This window comes from Oryza glaberrima, chromosome 9 (genome assembly GCF_000147395.1).
Source record: "Oryza glaberrima chromosome 9, OglaRS2, whole genome shotgun sequence".
NCBI classification, from domain to species: Eukaryota; Viridiplantae; Streptophyta; class Magnoliopsida; order Poales; family Poaceae; genus Oryza; species Oryza glaberrima.
Window position 1 is genome coordinate 13,345,658 of NC_068334.1, and position 20,058 is coordinate 13,365,715.

Genomic DNA, 20,058 nt, shown 5'->3' on the forward strand with positions numbered 1-20,058 from the left:
AGAAGAGTTGGGCCGGAATCGGCCCAACGACTTAGGGAAGGATTTTTAAGACTTTTTCAATTAAAATAATTTGTGAAATGATGTTTCATTTATTAAAAATACTTCCCTTGCTCAAATAATTCCTAAAAAAAATCTAGAAAATAGAGGAACAAGCAAAGTATTTAATAAAATTTTATCTAGCTCAATTTTATGTTGAAATTTTCCCTAAATTATTAGAGTTTAACTTGTAGGCTTTTAAAATAATTTCTAAAAATGATTTTAAATATGCATTATTAACTTAGGCGATTTTTAGGGCATGACAACATTTATTACATAAATAACCGTTGATACTCGGTACGTGTCCGGTCGTCTACCAATGTCGGCGATGTAGCAGTAGACCTTTACTAATGGTTGGCGTGTGCGGACTCATGGGAAATGGTCCTTCGGGTTGGGCTGAGAAAATTGTTGGGGTAAGTACAGACTTTTCCCTAAGGGGTACATAGAGGGACCTGATATGAACTTTGTCTAAACATGGAGGATGATAATGGGCTCTGCCCAAAGATGAAGGATCCTAAATGGACTTGTACAGAGGATTGAAGTCTTGGGCCTGGTCAGAAAACATAGGGAACTTCGATAGACTTTTACCGAGAAATTAATTTCTCTGGCCTAGAAAGAAATAGAGGTCAGCTAGACTTCTATAGAAGGATTAATGTCTGGGCTTGAACATGGAAGTAGAGGAGATCGAATAGACTTTTTAGAGGGAAGATGGCGCACAGGTAGGATACCTACCGTAGGAATAGTCCTATTTTTCTTTTCCTTTTCCTTTATTTCTATTTTCTTTCTGTTACTCTCGATCCTTCTCTGCTCTGTCTGTCTCACTTCTTTTTATTCCTTTTTTTCCTTTGCTGTGTCTCTGTTTCTTTTCACTCACAGGTGGGGGATGGAGGCTGGGCGCATGGTAAGAAACATAGTAGTTCCCATCTTGGGTAGGCATGAATTGAAATATTAGTTTTCATTCCAGACAATAGTGAATACATTTTGGCAAAGCCGAGTAAACGTGATCGGCGCTTACCCACAGGGACATAAATAGAAAATCATATAGCACATCCATGACTCACATGGAACATGAATAATTAAAACCGAAAACAAAGAATCAAATTGAAAATCATATTGCACATCCATATCAAGCATGGAATATTAAAATAAGAATAACATCGTAAACATAAGATGAACTCGAAACCTAAATAACGTGAACAATAATTTGAACATAAGCAATCACTTATCATATAGAAATATATCGGTAATAAATATATAAAGCAAACCATCCATGAATAACACAATTAGTTCGTCATGCACTTGCCTTTTAAACCCCATCACCTCGCTCTCACATCGCGCCGTGCTGCCTCGTGTTCTTGACGCCGCCATGGTACTTCGCCGAGCTGCGGATGCCGCCGCCTCTCCGCTACACTCCACAGGCCGCTCGCTTGCCGCCGCTTCGCTCCGCCGCCCGCTCGCTCGCCCGCGGCTGCCGCTCCGCTCCCCTTGGTCGGTCGCTGCGTGCTCACCCGCCTCCTCGGGTCGTCTTCATCGACCTCCTACGCCCCGTCCTGGAGCAGGCGGCGGCGCCGCCGCGGCCGGCCGCGAACGATGTCGTCGCCGGCGCCGACGCCCTCCTCCCCACCCGCCGACCAGCCTGTGCAGAGAGGCGAGAGAGGAGGAAGGGAGAGAAGAGGGGGTGACGTGGACATCCTGACATGTGGGGCCTACGTGGGTCCCACGCTGACTCAGCCGTCACGTTGAATAAAATCGGGGTCAAAACCACCTAAGGATCTAAAGTAAACGGTTTTGTAAGTTGAGAGATGTCATATATCTGGTTTTGCGGTTGAGAGACCATTTTGTAACTCGATGACAAGTTGAGAGACTTTCGGTGTACTTTTTCCAAAATAAAAATAGGACTATTCCTACCTGTGCACCATCTTCCCTCTAAAAAGTATATTCGACCCCCTCTACTTCCCTGTTCAAGCCCAGACATTAATCCTTCTATAGAAGTCTAGCTTACCTACCTTTTCTTTCTAGGCCAGAGAAATTAATTTCTCAGTAAAAGTCTATCGAAGTTCCCCTATTTTCTGACCAGGCCCAATACTTCAACCCTCTGTACAAGTCCATCTAGGGTCCTTCATCTTTGGGCAGAGTCCATTATCATCCTCCTTGTTCAGATAAAGTTCATGCGGACCCCTCACCGATAACGATTTTGCCATCTAAAAGAAATAACAGTAACGATAAATGCCAAAACATGGAAAAGCCTAAAATGCTCTAAAATGTATGAGTTTACTAGTGTGGTTAGTGATGGTCTAAGATTAATTTAGGTGAAAGAATTTTTATTTTATCATTTTGCATTTGAGAGTTATTAATTTTCAAAGTTTAATACTAGCACTAGATTAATTAAGCTCTATTATCCTTTAGGTGCATTTTAGGTCCATGATTTATGAATTGTTGGCTTGCTGCAGTGAAGGTAATGTTCTTAGGTGTACAACAAAATTGGTTTCATAACTTTTAGAGTTTAAATGATTTTATTATAAATTTTTCAAGCTAAGTGATATACTATAGTAGTTATTAGTTATTTCAAATTTTAGATATGTTTTGGGTACCGTAAGTGCCATATTTTATTTTATAAAAACTAAGTACATGATTTTGCCAATCTAACAGAACTGAATCACCTCATTTGGAGTTGTATTCATTTTGATACGAATTTCAGAAATTTCTAAACCGTTCTTTAATATTAACTCATTATTCAAATTTTAGTGATGTTTCTAGATATGTTTTCTTCTAAGACTTGTTTACAGAACTAATGTACATGCCTCTATAAAACTAATAAATTTTAGTTTTGCACATTTGGAGTTAAAATGAATTACTTATGGATTTTATTAAATAAACATTTGGTGACATTTTTATTACAGAGAGTGCTAAGTTTTAGTTCATGACAAATGAGAGTATGATTTTGTGAACATTCTGGAACTTAATTCATTTAAAAAGAGTTAAGGTGAATTTTCTATAAATTTTATAAGTTGGAGGGTGCTCTATGTTCATTGTTTCTTATATGAATTTTTAGAGCTATTTCTTCTACTGTAAGTGCCAAGTTTTATGTTTCTAAATTAAAGTTCATAATTTGATGAGTTCACAGAAATTTGATTCATCTAAAAATGAGCTAAAATGGATTTTATATGTATTTTACTAGTTTGGGCAAGTTTTCAATTGTAAAATATCTACTCTAGTCATTTTCCTTATATTTTTCCAGATTTTAAACACATAGGGCCCACTGGTCAGTGAGAGATCTTTTGTAGAAAAGTCCCTAGAGTTCTAAGAAATATAATCCGAAGTCCTTAGCACATGTTAAAAGTATCTTTATTAAGAGTTCTTGAGCTTTAATCTATTTACATGCATGTCCTTGGGTCCACATGTCATTCTCTAGGTATTTAACAATACAACCTCACAAGTTTTAAACATTTACTAATGTGAGTTCTTAGTGCCTAATCATGTAGGTCCCGCATGTCAGTGAGGAGGTACTGGAGGGAGCAGAGGCAGGGCGGCCGGTGAACTTGTCGCCGTTGCCAGCGGTGAACGGCGGCGAACTAGGCTTCGCAGCCAAAAGAGAAAAGTAAGAGGGAACGACGGCGAAGCCATCGGTGGTGATCTTGCGGGATGAGATGGCCGGAGTCATTGGCGATGGCGGCTTGAGTGGCGGCGACCCTCGGCATGCTAGTGCATACCGAGTTCCGGCTCAATTCTATGTGAGTGAGTGCATGCATGAGTGGCTACAGGACTCCTGGAGACTTACAAAATGTCGTCCGAGAATCGGCGATGGATGGACAACGACGGCGGTCCGAGGAATGCTCTAGGTGACGACGGAAAACGGCAAAGCGACGGCGACAACCTCTTCTCGCCTTCGGGCTGCCAAAGGGAGGAGGGAAACGATTCAAAGACCATCTGAGGATGCTACACATGCAAGGAATTGCGCCGAAGCTCACGCGGGAGCGAGGAATCGATGATGTTGGCCGGCGGCCGGAGTTGAAGAAGAAGGGCTCGATCTCCTTGATAACGACACCTCAGCTCGATTCTTTCAATGGGTGTCCTACTAGGACCTTGGCAAGGACGGTCCAAAATTGATTTGTTGCATGCATGTGAATATGCCATGTCACTCGCCGAGGGTTACGACGAAGCAGTCGTATTTGAGATAGAAAGTGCTTTACACTTGGACACCGCTGGGTATGATGCTCTTGTTCTAGTTTCCACTCATATGGTACTTATGGCGGAAAAAAAGACATGGCGGGTTGTCGTAAGTCCTAAAAAGAATTCGGATGAAAAAATCATGCCCGTTTTACTGAAGGGCACGCCGAATAGGGAGCTACGTACATAAATATTTCTTTGGCTAACTCTTTGAATAGATCCAGCGGCTGAAACAAGGAGGCTAGCGCAGTTGTGCTATTGATTCAAGGCGGTTTGCAACCTATCTAGAGGCCAAGGAAGCGGGATATTTAACGTGGAGGTTTTGGGCAAACCGAAGGGTCTTGTCACAAGTCTTATGGTTGTTTTACATGGAATCTCGGCAAATAACAGTCGCCCAACAACAGTCTTATATGTGTGCATAGATCGAAGCGTTGATGCACGCAAGCTGGTTCGGTTTATGTTATTTCTTACATAAGATATTTTTACTCCATACTTTTGTTTAAAGAATCATTCAAATGATTTCATGGAAAAAAAAAGTTCTGCCAAGTGCCAAGGATCGACATTTTGAACTAGAAATGTTAGATGGCACCGGATTATTTTTTTTCCCCCTGGTGCTCCTACAAATGGAGAGAATGGAATGAGTAGAATTGATTGCACAACATTTATTACATAAATAACCGTCGATACTCGGTACGTGTCCGGTCGTCTACCAATGTCGGCGATGTAGCAGTAGACCTTTATTGATGGTTGGCATGTGGCTCATGATGCGATTACCTGCATAACAGCCACTTTGAAGGATTCATCCATCGACTTAAACTTGTCAGCTGGGGCCGCATCGAGGAAAGCTTTAGCTGCTTTCTTGTAGGCAAGTGAAGTTGCAGCAACTTTCTTCTCATCTCCTTGGGCCATCCCGAGAGCAGTTATGGCGAATATTCTCCGCTTCCATGTGGCAGCTTCAACTTCATCCTTTTTTGCTGGTGGGGCAGCAGCCACAACAGAGTCGGCGGCCTCGTTGATGGCCTGAGCTGCCTCATCCAAGCGCTTATCGACAGGGGCGAGGAGGGCCTTGTTGAAGCTCTTCTCGACGGGGGCGTCGCATTCCACTTGCACTAACACGGCCGATGCCGTGATGGCTGCAAGGAGTAGGGCGACGGCTTTGGCCATTGCTAATGAACTGGAGAGGGATCTTTCAATGTTGGAAGATGTTGCTACTACGCGTGGATTTTCTGTGTGAGTTTGTAGGGATCATCGGGGCTTTAAATAGGGAAACATGTACGATGATAACCTAAGGCCAAGAGAGCTTTATGGTCCAAAATTGATTGGTTGCATGCATGTGTGCCAAGTGTTCGGTCCGTAGTGCATGCTATCCCTTGTCTTGACTGAGCCTGCAGGATCCAAATCTGGACTTCCACAACCCCGATATGAAATTTATATGTACGCAACATGTTAATAGCATATAACCCATTGTCCGGTTGGCAATAGGTACGCGAATGAGCATGAACGACGTGTCGAGGGGTGTTGTAAAAGCAAAACAAAGGTAAGAACCACTTTGGCAACAAATTCGACAAGGTCATCAGCGATTCTTATACGAGTCTACGCAACGGTCACTAAAGTTCCAATAGCATGTGAAGCTATAAACATATCATTCAGGTTCCTATGCATCAAACTTCACCAATGTTACTTAGGGTGTGTTTGTGAGGAGGGGAAAAGAGAACATACGCAAAAAAGGGTGTGTCATCAACGTATGATTAGTTGAGTGTTAATTATTTTATACCTTAAAAATGGATTAATAGGATTTTTTAACCAACTTTTGTATCAAATTGTCTTGCGAAAAACACACCGTTTAGCAGTTCGAGAAGCGTGCGCGCGGCGAACGAGGGATTTTTTTCTCCGGATGCCAAAAAGGCAGCCTTAGAGCGTATAGAGCAAAGGAGAAGTAAATGTCGAGGACATCTATGGTGAATATGCCACGTTACTCGCTAAGGGTTACGACGAAGCAGTCGTATTTGAGATAGGAAGTGCTTTGCACTTGGACGGCGCCGGGTATGATGCTCTTGTTCTAGTTTTAGCCGCTCATATGGTACTTATGGCGGGAAAAAAGACATGGCGGGTTGTCGTAAGTCCTAAAAAGAATTCGGATGAAAAAATCATGCCCGTTTTACTGAAGGGCACGCCGAATAGGGAGCTACGTACATAATTAAATATTTCTTTGGCTAACTCTTTGAATAGGTCCAGCGGCTGAAACAAGGAGGCTAGCGCAGTTGTGCTATTGATTCAAGGCGGTTTGCAACCTATCAAAATGCAAGAGGCCAAGGAAGCGGGATATTTAACACGGAGGTTTTGGGCAAACCGAAAGGTCTCGTCACAAGTCGTATGGTTGTTTTACATGGAATCTCGGCAAATAACAGTCGCCCAACAACAGTCTTACATGTGTGCATAGATCGAAGCGTTGATGCACGCAAGCTGGTCCGGTTTATGTTATTTCTTACATAAGATATTTTTACTCCATACTTTTGTTTAAAGAATCATTCAAGTGATTTCATGGAAAAAAAGTTCCGCCAAGTGCCAAGGATCGATATTTTGTACTAGAAATGTTATTAGATAGCACCGGATTATTTTTTTCCCCTGGTGCTCTTACAAATGGAGAGAATGGAATGAGTAGAATTGATTGCGCAACATTTATTACATAAATAACCGTTGATACTCGGTACGTGTCTGGTCGTCTACCAATGACGGCGATGTAGCAGTAGACCTTTATTGATGGTTGGCGTGTGGCTCATGATGCGATTACCTCCATAGCAGCCACTTTGAAGGATTCATCCATCAACTTAAACTTGTCAGCTGGGGCGGCATCGAGGACAGCTTTAGCTGCTTTCTTGTAGGCAAGTGAAGTTGCACCAACTTTCTTCTCATCTCCTTGGGCCATCCCGAGAGCAGCAAAGGCGAACATTCTCCGCTTCCACGTGGCAGCTTCAACTTCATCCTTTTTTGCTGGTGGGGCAGCAGCCACAACAGAGTCGGCGGCCTCGTTGATGGCCTGAGTTGCCTCATCCAAGCGCTTATCAACAGGGGCGAGGAGGGCCTTGTTGAAGCTCTTCTCGACGGGGGTGTAGCATTCCACTTGCACTAACACGGCCGATGCCGCGATGGCTGCAAGGAGTAGGGCGACGGCTTTGGCCATTGCTAATGAACTGGAGAGGGATCTTTCAATGTTGTAAGAAGTTGCTACTGTGCGTGGATTTGCTGTGTGAGTTTGTAGGGATCATCGGGGCTTTAAATAGGGAAACATGTACGATGATAACCTAAGGCCAAGAGAGCTTTATGGTCCAAAATTGATTGGTTGCATGCATGTGTGCCAAGTGTTCGGTCCGTAGTGCATGCTATCCCTTGTCTTGACTGAGCCTGCGGGATCCAAATCTGGACTTCCACAACCCCGATATGAAATTTATATGTACGCAACATGTTAATAGCATATAACCCATTGTCCGATTGGCAATAGGTACGCGAATGAGCATGAACGACGTGTCGAGGGGTGTTGTAAAAGCAAAACAAAGGTAAGAACCACTTTGGCAACAAATTCGACAAGGTCATCAGCGATTCTTATACGAGTCTACGCAACGGTCACTAAAGTTCCAATAGCATGTGAAGCTATAAACATATCATTCAGGTTCCTATGCATCAAACTTCACCAATGTTACTTAGGGTGTGTTTGTGAGGAGGGGAAAAGAGAACATACGCAAAAAAGGGTGTGTCATCAACGTATGATTAGTTGAGTGTTAATTATTTTATACCTTAAAAATGGATTAATAGGATTTTTTAACCAACTTTTGTATCAAATTGTCTTGCGAAAAACACACCGTTTAGCAGTTCGAGAAGCGTGCGCGCGGCGAACGAGGGATTTTTTTCTCCGGATGCCAAAAAGGCAGCCTTAGAGCGTATAGAGCAAAGGAGAAGTAAATGTCGAGGACATCTATGGTGAATATGCCACGTTACTCGCTAAGGGTTACGACGAAGCAGTCGTATTTGAGATAGGAAGTGCTTTGCACTTGGACGGCGCCGGGTATGATGCTCTTGTTCTAGTTTTAGCCGCTCATATGGTACTTATGGCGGGAAAAAAGACATGGCGGGTTGTCGTAAGTCCTAAAAAGAATTCGGATGAAAAAATCATGCCCGTTTTACTGAAGGGCACGCCGAATAGGGAGCTACGTACATAATTAAATATTTCTTTGGCTAACTCTTTGAATAGGTCCAGCGGCTGAAACAAGGAGGCTAGCGCAGTTGTGCTATTGATTCAAGGCGGTTTGCAACCTATCAAAATGCAAGAGGCCAAGGAAGCGGGATATTTAACACGGAGGTTTTGGGCAAACCGAAAGGTCTCGTCACAAGTCGTATGGTTGTTTTACATGGAATCTCGGCAAATAACAGTCGCCCCAACAACAGTCTTACATGTGTGCATAGATCGAAGCGTTGATGCACGCAAGCTGGTCCGGTTTATGTTATTTCTTACATAAGATATTTTTACTCCATACTTTTGTTTAAAGAATCATTCAAGTGATTTCATGGAAAAAAAGTTCCGCCAAGTGCCAAGGATCGATATTTTGTACTAGAAATGTTATTAGATAGCACCGGATTATTTTTTTCCCCTGGTGCTCTTACAAATGGAGAGAATGGAATGAGTAGAATTGATTGCGCAACATTTATTACATAAATAACCGTTGATACTCGGTACGTGTCTGGTCGTCTACCAATGACGGCGATGTAGCAGTAGACCTTTATTGATGGTTGGCGTGTGGCTCATGATGCGATTACCTCCATAGCAGCCACTTTGAAGGATTCATCCATCAACTTAAACATGTCAGCTGGGGCGGCATCGAGGACAGCTTTAGCTGCTTTCTTGTAGGCGAGTGAAGTTGCAGCAACTTTCTTCTCATCTCCTTGGGCCATCCCGAGAGCAGCAAAGGCGAACATTCTCCGCTTCCACGTGGCAGCTTCAACTTCATCCTTTTTTGCTGGTGGGGCAGCAGCCACAACAGAGTCGGCGGCCTCGTTGATGGCCTGAGTTGCCTCATCCAAGCGCTTATCAACAGGGGCGAGGAGGGCCTTGTTGAAGCTCTTCTCGACGGGGGCGTAGTATTCCACTTGCATCAACGTGAGGAGGGGAAAAGAGAACATACACAAAAAAGGGTGTGTCATCAACGTATGATTAGTTGAGTGTTAATTATTTTATACCTTAAAAATGGACTAGTAGGATTTTTTAACCAACTTTTGTATCAACTTGTCTTGCGAAAAACACACCGTTTAGTAGTTCGAGAAGCGTGCGCGCGGCGAACGAGGGATTTTTTTCTCCGGATGCCAAAAAGGCAGCCTTAGAGCGTATAGAGCAAAGGAGAAGTAAATGTCGAGGACATCTATAGTGAATATGCCACGGTACTTGCTAAGGGTTACGACGAAGCAGTCGTATTTGAGATAGGAAGTGCTTTGCACTTGGACGGCGCCGGGTATGATGCTCTTGTTCTAGTTTTAGCCGCTCATATGGTACTTATGGCGGGAAAAAAGACATGGCGGGTTGTCGTAAGTCCTAAAAAGAATTCGGATGAAAAAATCATGCCCGTTTTACTGAAGGGCACGCCGAATAGGGAGCTACGTACATAATTAAATATTTCTTTGGCTAACTCTTTGAATAGGTCCAGCGGCTGAAACAAGGAGGCTAGCGCAGTTGTGCTATTGATTCAAGGCGGTTTGCAACCTATCTAAATGCAAGAGGCCAAGGAAGCGGGATATTTAACGTGGAGGTTTTGGGCAAACCGAAGGGTCTTGTCACAAGTCTTATGGTTGTTTTACATGGAATCTCGGCAAATAACAGTCGCCCAACAACAGTCTTATATGTGTGCATAGATCGAAGCGTTGATGCACGCAAGCTGGTCCGGTTTATGTTATTTCTTACATAAGATATTTTTACTCCATACTTTTGTTTAAAGAATCATTCAAATGATTTCATGGAAAAAAAAGTTCCGCCAAGTGCCAAGGATCGACATTTTGAACTAGAAATGTTAGATGGCACCGGATTATTTTTTTTCCCCCTGGTGCTCTTACAAATGGAGAGAATGGAATGAGTAGAATTGATTGCACAACATTTATTACATAAATAACCGTCGGTACTCGGTACGTGTCCGGTCGTCTACCAATGTCGGCGATGTAGCAGTAGACCTTTATAGATGGTTGGCATGTGGCTCATGATGCGATTACCTGCATAACAGCCACTTTGAAGGATTCATCCATCAACTTAAACTTGTCAGCTGGGGCAGCATCGAGGACAGCTTTAGCTGCTTTCTTGTAGGCAAGTGAAGTTGCAGCAACTTTCTTCTCATCTCCTTGGGCCATCCCGAGAGCAGTTATGGCGAACATTCTCCGCTTCCAGGTGGCAGCTTCAACTTCATCCTTTTTTGCTGGTGGGGCAGCAGCCACAACAGAGTCGGCGGCCTCGTTGATGGCCTGAGCTGCCTCATCCAAGCGCTTATCGACAGGGGCGAGGAGGCCCTTGTTGAAGCTCTTCTCGACGGGGGCGTCGCATTCCACTTGCACTAACACTGCCGATGCCGCGATGGCTGCAAGGAGTAGGGCGACGGCTTTGGCCATTGCTAATGAACTGGAGAGGGATCTTTCAATGTTGGAAGATGTTGCTACTGCGCGTGGATTTTCTGTGTGAGTTTGTAGGGATCATCGGGGCTTTAAATAGGGAAACATGTACGATGATAACCTAAGGCCAAGAGAGCTTTATGGTCAAAAATTGATTGGTTGCATGCATGTGTGCCAAGTGTTCGGTGCGTAGTGCATGCTATCCCTTGTCTTGACTGAGCCTGCAGGATCCAAATCTGGACTTCCACAACCCCGATATGAAATTTATATGTACGCAACATGTTAATAGCATATAACCCATTGTCCGGTTGGCAATAGGTACGCGAATGAGCATGAACGACGTGTCGAGGGGTGTTGTAAAAGCAAAACAAAGGTAAGAACCACTTTGGCAACAAATTCGACAAGGTCATCAGCGATTCTTATACGAGTCTACGCAACGGTCACTAAAGTTCCAATAGCGTGTGAAGCTATAAACATATCATTCAGGTTCCTATGCATCAAACTTCGCCAATGTTACTTAGGGTGTGTTTGTGAGGAGGGGAAAAGAGAACATACGCAAAAAAGGGTGTGTCATCAACGTATGATTAATTGAGTGTTAATTATTTTATACCTTAAAAATGGATTAGTAGGATTTTTTTAACCAACTTTTGTATCAACTTGTCTTGCGAAAAACACACCGTTTAGCAGTTCGAGAAGCGTGCGCGCGGCGAACGAGGGATTTTTTTCTCCGGATGCCAAAAAGGCAGCCTTAGAGCGTATAGAGCAAAGGAGAAGTAAATGTCGAGGACATCTATGGTGAATATGCCACGTTACTTGCTAAGGGTTACGACGAAGCAGTCGTATTTGAGATAGGAAGTGCTTTGCACTTGGACGGCGCCGGGTATGATGCTCTTGTTCTAGTTTTAGCCGCTCATATGGTACTTATGGCGGGAAAAAAGACATGGCGGGTTGTCGTAAGTCCTAAAAAGAATTCGGATGAAAAAATCATGCCCGTTTTACTGAAGGGCACGCCGAATAGGGAGCTACGTACATAATTAAATATTTCTTTGGCTAACTCTTTGAATAGGTCCAGGGCTGAAACAAGGAGGCTAGCGCAGTTGTGCTATTGATTCAATGCGGTTTGCAACCTATCTAAATGCAAGAGGCCAAGGAAGCGGGATATTTAACGTGGAGGTTTTGGGCAAACCGAAGGGTCTTGTCACAAGTCTTATGGTTGTTTTACATGGAATCTCGGCAAATAACAGTCGCCCAACAACAGTCTTATATGTGTGCATAGATCGAAGCGTTGATGCACGCAAGCTGGTCCGGTTTATGTTATTTCTTACATAAGATATTTTTACTCCATACTTTTGTTTAAAGAATCATTCAAATGATTTCATGGAAAAAAAAGTTCCGCCAAGTGCCAAGGATCGACATTTTGAACTAGAAATGTTAGATGGCACCGGATTATTTTTTTTCCCCCTGGTGCTCTTACAAATGGAGAGAATGGAATGAATAGAAATGATTGCACAACATTTATTACATAAATAACCGTCGATACTCGGTACGTGTCCGGTCGTCTACCAATGTCGGCGATGTAGCAGTAGACCTTTATAGATGGTTGGCATGTGGCTCATGATGCGATTACCTGCATAACAGCCACTTTGAAGGATTCATCCATCAACTTAAACTTGTCAGCTGGGGCAGCATCGAGGACAGCTTTAGCTGCTTTCTTGTAGGCAAGTGAAGTTGCAGCAACTTTCTTCTCATCTCCTTGGGCCATCCCGAGAGCAGTTATGGCGAACATTCTCCGCTTCCAGGTGGCAGCTTCAACTTCATCCTTTTTTGCTGGTGGGGCAGCAGCCACAACAGAGTCGGCGGCCTCGTTGATGGCCTGAGCTGCCTCATCCAAGCGCTTATCGACAGGGGCGAGGAGGGCCTTGTTGAAGCTCTTCTCGACGGGGGCGTCGCATTCCACTTGCACTAACACTGCCGATGCCGCGATGGCTGCAAGGAGTAGGGCGACGGCTTTGGCCATTGCTAATGAACTGGAGAGGGATCTTTCAATGTTGGAAGATGTTGCTACTGCGCGTGGATTTTCTGTGTGAGTTTGTAGGGATCATCAGGGCTTTAAATAGGGAAACATGTACGATGATAACCTAAGGCCAAGAGAGCTTTATGGTCAAAAATTGATTGGTTGCATGCATGTGTGCCAAGTGTTCGGTCCGTAGTGCATGCTATCCCTTGTCTTGACTGAGCCTGCAGGATCCAAATCTGGACTTCCACAACCCCGATATGAAATTTATATGTACGCAACATGTTAATAGCATATAACCCATTGTCCGGTTGGCAATAGGTACGCGAATGAGCATGAACGACGTGTCGAGGGGTGTTGTAAAAGCAAAACAAAGGTAAGAACCACTTTGGCAACAAATTCGACAAGGTCATCAGCGATTCTTATACGAGTCTACGCAACGGTCACTAAAGTTCCAATAGCGTGTGAAGCTATAAACATATCATTCAGGTTCCTATGCATCAAACTTCGCCAATGTTACTTAGGGTGTGTTTGTGAGGAGGGGAAAAGAGAACATACGCAAAAAAGGGTGTGTCATCAACGTATGATTAGTTGAGTGTTAATTATTTTATACCTTAAAAATGGATTAGTAGGATTTTTTTAACCAACTTTTGTATCAACTTGTCTTGCGAAAAACACACCGTTTAGCAGTTCGAGAAGCGTGCGCGCGGCGAACGAGGGATTTTTTTCTCCGGACGCCAAAAAGGCAGCCTTAGAGCGTATAGAGCAAAGGAGAAGTAAATGTCGAGGACATCTATGGTGAATATGCCACGTTACTCGCTAAGGGTTACGACGAAGCAGTCGTATTTGAGATAGGAAGTCCTTTGCACTTGGACGGGGCCGGGTATGATGCTCTTGTTCTAGTTTTAGCCGCTCATATGGTACTTATGGCGGGAAAAAAGACATGGCGGGTTGTCGTAAGTCCTAAAAAGAATTCGGATGAAAAAATCATGCCCGTTTTACTGAAGGGCACGCCGAATAGGGAGCTACGTACATAATTAAATATTTCTTTGGCTAACTCTTTGAATAGGTCCAGCGGCTGAAACAAGGAGGCTAGCGCAGTTGTGCTATTGATTCAAGGCGGTTTGCAACCTATCTAAATGCAAGAGGCCAAGGAAGCGGGATATTTAACGTGGAGGTTTTGGGCAAACCGAAGGGTCTTGTCACAAGTCTTATGGTTGTTTTACATGGAATCTCGGCAAATAACAGTCGCCCAACAACAGTCTTATATGTGTGCATAGATCGAAGCGTTGATGCACGCAAGCTGGTCCGGTTTATGTTATTTCTTACATAAGATATTTTTACTCCATACTTTTGTTTAAAGAATCATTCAAATGATTTCATGGAAAAAAAAGTTCCGCCAAGTGCCAAGGATCGACATTTTGAACTAGAAATGTTAGATGGCACCGGATTATTTTTTTTCCCCCTGGTGCTCTTACAAATGGAGAGAATGGAATGAGTAGAATTGATTGCACAACATTTATTACATAAATAACCGTCGGTACTCGGTACGTGTCCGGTCGTCTACCAATGTCGGCGATGTAGCAGTAGACCTTTATAGATGGTTGGCATGTGGCTCATGATGCGATTACCTGCATAACAGCCACTTTGAAGGATTCATCCATCAACTTAAACTTGTCAGCTGGGGCAGCATCGAGGACAGCTTTAGCTGCTTTCTTGTAGGCAAGTGAAGTTGCAGCAACTTTCTTCTCATCTCCTTGGGCCATCCCGAGAGCAGTTATGGCGAACATTCTCCGCTTCCACGTGGCAGCTTCAACTTCATCCTTTTTTGCTGGTGGGGCAGCAGCCACAACAGAGTCGGCAGCCTCGTTGATGGCCTGAGCTGCCTCATCCAAGCGCTTATCGACAGGGGCGAGGAGGGCCTTGTTGAAGCTCTTCTCGACGGGGGCGTCGCATTCCACTTGCACTAACACTGCCGATGCCGCGATGGCTGCAAGGAGTAGGGCGACGGCTTTGGCCATTGCTAATGAACTGGAGAGGGATCTTTCAATGTTGGAAGATGTTGCTACTGCGCGTGGATTTTCTGTGTCAGTTTGTAGGGATCATCGGGGCTTTAAATAGGGAAACATGTACGATGATAACCTAAGGCCAAGAGAGCTTTATGGTCAAAAATTGATTGGTTGCATGCATGTGTGCCAAGTGTTCGGTCCGTAGTGCATGCTATCCCTTGTCTTGACTGAGCCTGCAGGATCCAAATCTGGACTTCCACAACCCCGATATGAAATTTATATGTACGCAACATGTTAATAGCATATAACCCATTGTCCGGTTGGCAATAGGTACGCGAATGAGCATGAACGACGTGTCGAGGGGTGTTGTAAAAGCAAAACAAAGGTAAGAACCACTTTGGCAACAAATTCGACAAGGTCATCAGCGATTCTTATACGAGTCTACGCAACGGTCACTAAAGTTCCAATAGCGTGTGAAGCTATAAACATATCATTCAGGTTCCTATGCATCAAACTTCGCCAATGTTACTTAGGGTGTGTTTGTGAGGAGGGGAAAAGAGAACATACGCAAAAAAGGGTGTGTCATCAACGTATGATTAGTTGAGTGTTAATTATTTTATACCTTAAAAATGGATTAGTAGGATTTTTTTAACCAACTTTTGTATCAACTTGTCTTGCGAAAAACACACCGTTTAGCAGTTCGAGAAGCGTGCGCGCGGCGAACGAGGGATTTTTTTCTCCGGACGCCAAAAAGGCAGCCTTAGAGCGTATAGAGCAAAGGAGAAGTAAATGTCGAGGACATCTATGGTGAATATGCCACGTTACTCGCTAAGGGTTACGACGAAGCAGTCGTATTTGAGATAGGAAGTGCTTTGCACTTGGACGGCGCCGGGTATGATGCTCTTGTTCTAGTTTTAGCCGCTCATATGGTACTTATGGCGGGAAAAAAGACATGGCGGGTTGTCGTAAGTCCTAAAAAGAATTCGGATGAAAAAATCATGCCCGTCTTACTGAAGGGCACGCCGAATAGGGAGCTACGTACATAATTAAATATTTCTTTGGCTAACTCTTTGAATAGGTCCAGCGGCTGAAACAAGGAGGCTATGGCAGTTGTGCTATTGATTCAAGGCGGTTTGCAACCTATCTAAATGCAAGAGGCCAAGGAAGCGGGATATTTAACGTGGAGGTTTTGGGCAAACCGAAGGGTCTTGTCACAAGTCTTATGGTTGTTTTACATGGAATCTCGGCAAATAACAGTCGCCCAACAACAGTCTTATATGTGTGCATAGATCGAAGCGTTGATGCACGCAAGCTGGTCCGGTTTATGTTATTTCTTACATAAGATATTTTTACTCCATACTTTTGTTTAAAGAATCATTCAAATGATTTCATGGAAAAAAAAGTTCCGCCAAGTGCCAAGGATCGACATTTTGAACTAGAAATGTTAGATGGCACCGGATTATTTTTTTTCCCCCTGGTGCTCTTACAAATGGAGAGAATGGAATGAGTAGAATTGATTGCACAACATTTATTACATAAATAACCGTCGGTACTCGGTACGTGTCCGGTCGTCTACCAATGTCCGCGATGTAGCAGTAGACCTTTATAGATGGTTGGCATGTGGCTCATGATGCGATTACCTGCATAACAGCCACTTTGAAGGATTCATCCATCAACTTAAACTTGTCAGCTGGGGCAGCATCGAGGACAGCTTTAGCTGCTTTCTTGTAGGCAAGTGAAGTTGCAGCAACTTTCTTCTCATCTCCTTGGGCCATCCCGAGAGCAGTTATGGCGAACATTCTCCGCTTCCAGGTGGCAGCTTCAACTTCATCCTTTTTTGCTGGTGGGGCAGCAGCCACAACAGAGTCGGCGGCCTCGTTGATGGCCTGAGCTGCCTCATCCAAGCGCTTATCGACAGGGGCGAGGAGGGCCTTGTTGAAGCTCTTCTCGACGGGGGCGTCGCATTCCACTTGCACTAACACTGCCGATGCCGCGATGGCTGCAAGGAGTAGGGCGACGGCTTTGGCCATTGCTAATGAACTGGAGAGGGATCTTTCAATGTTGGAAGATGTTGCTACTGCGCGTGGATTTTCTGTGTGAGTTTGTAGGGATCATCGGGGCTTTAAATAGGGAAACATGTACGATGATAACCTAAGGCCAAGAGAGCTTTATGGTCAAAAATTGATTGGTTGCATGCATGTGTGCCAAGTGTTCGGTCCGTAGTGCATGCTATCCCTTGTCTTGACTGAGCCTGCAGGATCCAAATCTGGACTTCCACAACCCCGATATGAAATTTATATGTACGCAACATGTTAATAGCATATAACCCATTGTCCGGTTGGCAATAGGTACGCGAATGAGCATGAACGACGTGTCGAGGGGTGTTGTAAAAGCAAAACAAAGGTAAGAACCACTTTGGCAACAAATTCGACAAGGTCATCAGCGATTCTTATACGAGTCTACGCAACGGTCACTAAAGTTCCAATAGCGTGTGAAGCTATAAACATATCATTCAGGTTCCTATGCATCAAACTTCGCCAATGTTACTTAGGGTGTGTTTGTGAGGAGGGGAAAAGAGAACATACGCAAAAAAGGGTGTGTCATCAACGTATGATTAGTTGAGTGTTAATTATTTTATACCTTAAAAATGGATTAGTAGGATTTTTTTAACCAACTTTTGTATCAACTTGTCTTGCGAAAAACACACCGTTTAGCAGTTCGAGAAGCGTGCGCGCGGCGAACGAGGGATTTTTTTCTCCGGACGCCAAAAAGGCAGCCTTAGAGCGTATAGAGCAAAGGAGAAGTAAATGTCGAGGACATCTATGGTGAATATGCCACGTTACTCGCTAAGGGTTACGACGAAGCAGTCGTATTTGAGATAGGAAGTGCTTTGCACTTGGACGGCGCCGGGTATGATGCTCTTGTTCTAGTTTTAGCCGCTCATATGGTACTTATGGCGGGAAAAAAGACATGGCGGGTTGTCGTAAGTCCTAAAAAGAATTCGGATGAAAAAATCATGCCCGTTTTACTGAAGGGCACGCCGAATAGGGAGCTACGTACATAATTAAATATTTCTTTGGCTAACTCTTTGAATAGGTCCAGCGGCTGAAACAAGGAGGCTAGCGCAGTTGTGCTATTGATTCAAGGCGGTTTGCAACCTATCTAAATGCAAGAGGCCAAGGAAGCGGGATATTTAACGTGGAGGTTTTGGGCAAACCGAAGGGTCTTGTCACAAGTCTTATGGTTGTTTTACATGGAATCTCGGCAAATAACAGTCGCCCAACAACAGTCTTATATGTGTGCATAGATCGAAGCGTTGATGCACGCAAGCTGGTCCGGTTTATGTTATTTCTTACATAAGATATTTTTACTCCATACTTTTGTTTAAAGAATCATTCAAATGATTTCATGGAAAAAAAAGTTCCGCCAAGTGCCAAGGATCGACATTTTGAACTAGAAATGTTAGATGGCACCGGATTATTTTTTTTCCCCCTGGTGCTCTTACAAATGGAGAGAATGGAATGAGTAGAATTGATTGCACAACATTTATTACATAAATAACCGTCGGTACTCGGTACGTGTCCGGTCGTCTACCAATGTCCGCGATGTAGCAGTAGACCTTTATAGATGGTTGGCATGTGGCTCATGATGCGATTACCTGCATAACAGCCACTTTGAAGGATTCATCCATCAACTTAAACTTGTCAGCTGGGGCAGCATCGAGGACAGCTTTAGCTGCTTTCTTGTAGGCAAGTGAAGTTGCAGCAACTTTCTTCTCATCTCCTTGGGCCATCCCGAGAGCAGTTATGGCGAACATTCTCCGCTTCCAGGTGGCAGCTTCAACTTCATCCTTTTTTGCTGGTGGGGCAGCAGCCACAACAGAGTCGGCGGCCTCGTTGATGGCCTGAGCTGCCTCATCCAAGCGCTTATCGACAGGGGCGAGGAGGGCCTTGTTGAAGCTCTTCTCGACGGGGGCGTCGCATTCCACTTGCACTAACACTGCCGATGCCGCGATGGCTGCAAGGAGTAGGGCGACGGCTTTGGCCATTGCTAATGAACTGGAGAGGGATCTTTCAATGTTGGAAGATGTTGCTACTGCGCGTGGATTTGCTGTGTGAGTTTGTAGGGATCATCGGGGCTTTAAATAGGGAAACATGTACCATGATAACCTAAGGCCAAGAGAGCTTTATGGTCCAAAATTGATTGGTTGCATGCATGTGTGCCAAGTGTTCGGTCCGTAGTGCATGCTATCCCTTGTCTTGACTGAGCCTGCAGGATCCAAATCTGGACTTCCACAACCCCGATATGAAATTTATATGTACGCAAGATGTTAATGGCATATAACCCATTGTCCGGTTGGCAATAGGTACGCGAATGAGCATGAACGACGTGTCGAGGGGTGTTGTAAAAGCAAAACAAAGGTAAGAACCACTTTGGCAACAAATTCGACAAGGTCATCAGCGATTCTTATACGAGTCTAAGCAACGGTCACTAAAGTTCCAATAGCATGTGAAGCTATAAACATATCATTCAGGTTCCTAGGCATCAAACTTCGCCAATGTTACTTAGGGTGTGTTTGTGAGGAGGGGAAAAGAGAACATACGCAAAAAAGGGTGTGTCATCAGCGTATGATTAGTTGAGTGTTAATTATTTTATACCTTAAAAATGGATTAGTAATATTTTTTAACCAACTTTTGCATCGAATTGTCTTGCGAAAAACACACCGTTTAGCAGTTCGAGAAGCGTGCGCGCGGCGAACGAGGGATTTTTTTTCTCCGGATGCCAAAAAGGCAGCCTTAGAGCGTATAGAGCAAAGGAGAAGTAAATGTCGAGGACATCGATGGTGAATATGCCACGTTACTCGCTAAGGGTTACGACGAAGCAGTCGTATTTGAGATAGGAAGTGCTTTGCACTTGGACGGCGCCGGGTATGATGCTCTTGTTCTAGTTTGAGCCGCTCATATGGTAGTTATGGCGGAAAAAAAGATATGGCGGGTTGTCGTAAGTCCTAAAAAGACTTCGGATGAAAAAATCATGCCTGTTTTACTGAAGGGCACGCCGAATAGGAAGCTACGTACATAAATATTTCTTTGGCTAACTCTTTGAATAGGTCCAACGGCTGAAACGAGGAGGCTAGCGCAGTTGTGCTATTGATTCAAGGCGGTGTGCAACCTATCTAAACGCAAGATGCCAAGG

The 20,058-nt window shown here is 44.1% G+C and overlaps 5 protein-coding genes across 9 annotated transcripts; all 5 read right to left on the bottom strand.

The window, feature by feature from the left end:
* Nucleotides 1–299: 299 nt before the first annotated feature.
* LOC127784754 (uncharacterized protein OsI_030282) lies at nt 300–18,988 on the bottom strand. Of its 5 annotated transcripts, none has more exons than XM_052312109.1 (2): nt 16,464–16,970; nt 300–378 (listed from the first exon to the last, which is right to left on the bottom strand). In XM_052312109.1, exon 1 carries the CDS (start codon nt 16,890–16,892, stop codon nt 16,488–16,490), a length of 405 nt encoding a protein of 134 aa, XP_052168069.1. In that variant the 5' UTR covers nt 16,893–16,970; the 3' UTR covers nt 300–378; nt 16,464–16,487. The 5 variants fall into 5 exon arrangements, with proteins under 5 accessions (XP_052168069.1, XP_052168071.1, XP_052168068.1 ...); XM_052312111.1 differs by lacking the exon at nt 16,464–16,970 and adding an exon at nt 6,956–7,462 and having other exon boundaries at nt 301–378; XM_052312108.1 differs by lacking the exons at nt 300–378; nt 16,464–16,970 and adding exons at nt 4,697–4,938; nt 18,482–18,988.
* On the bottom strand, nt 8,998–9,348 carry LOC127783760 (uncharacterized protein OsI_031781-like). The gene has a single exon (XM_052310926.1). The coding sequence runs from the start codon at nt 9,346–9,348 to the stop codon at nt 8,998–9,000; it is 351 nt and encodes a 116-aa protein (XP_052166886.1).
* Nucleotides 10,435–10,839, bottom strand: LOC127783761 (uncharacterized protein OsI_030282-like). The gene has a single exon (XM_052310927.1). The coding sequence runs from the start codon at nt 10,837–10,839 to the stop codon at nt 10,435–10,437; it is 405 nt and encodes a 134-aa protein (XP_052166887.1).
* Nucleotides 12,452–12,856, bottom strand: LOC127783762 (uncharacterized protein OsI_030282). Its single transcript, XM_052310928.1, has one exon. It carries the CDS (start codon nt 12,854–12,856, stop codon nt 12,452–12,454), a length of 405 nt encoding a protein of 134 aa, XP_052166888.1.
* Nucleotides 14,470–14,874, bottom strand: LOC127783763 (uncharacterized protein OsI_030282). The gene has a single exon (XM_052310929.1). It carries the CDS (start codon nt 14,872–14,874, stop codon nt 14,470–14,472), a length of 405 nt encoding a protein of 134 aa, XP_052166889.1.
* Nucleotides 18,989–20,058: the final 1,070 nt, after the last annotated feature.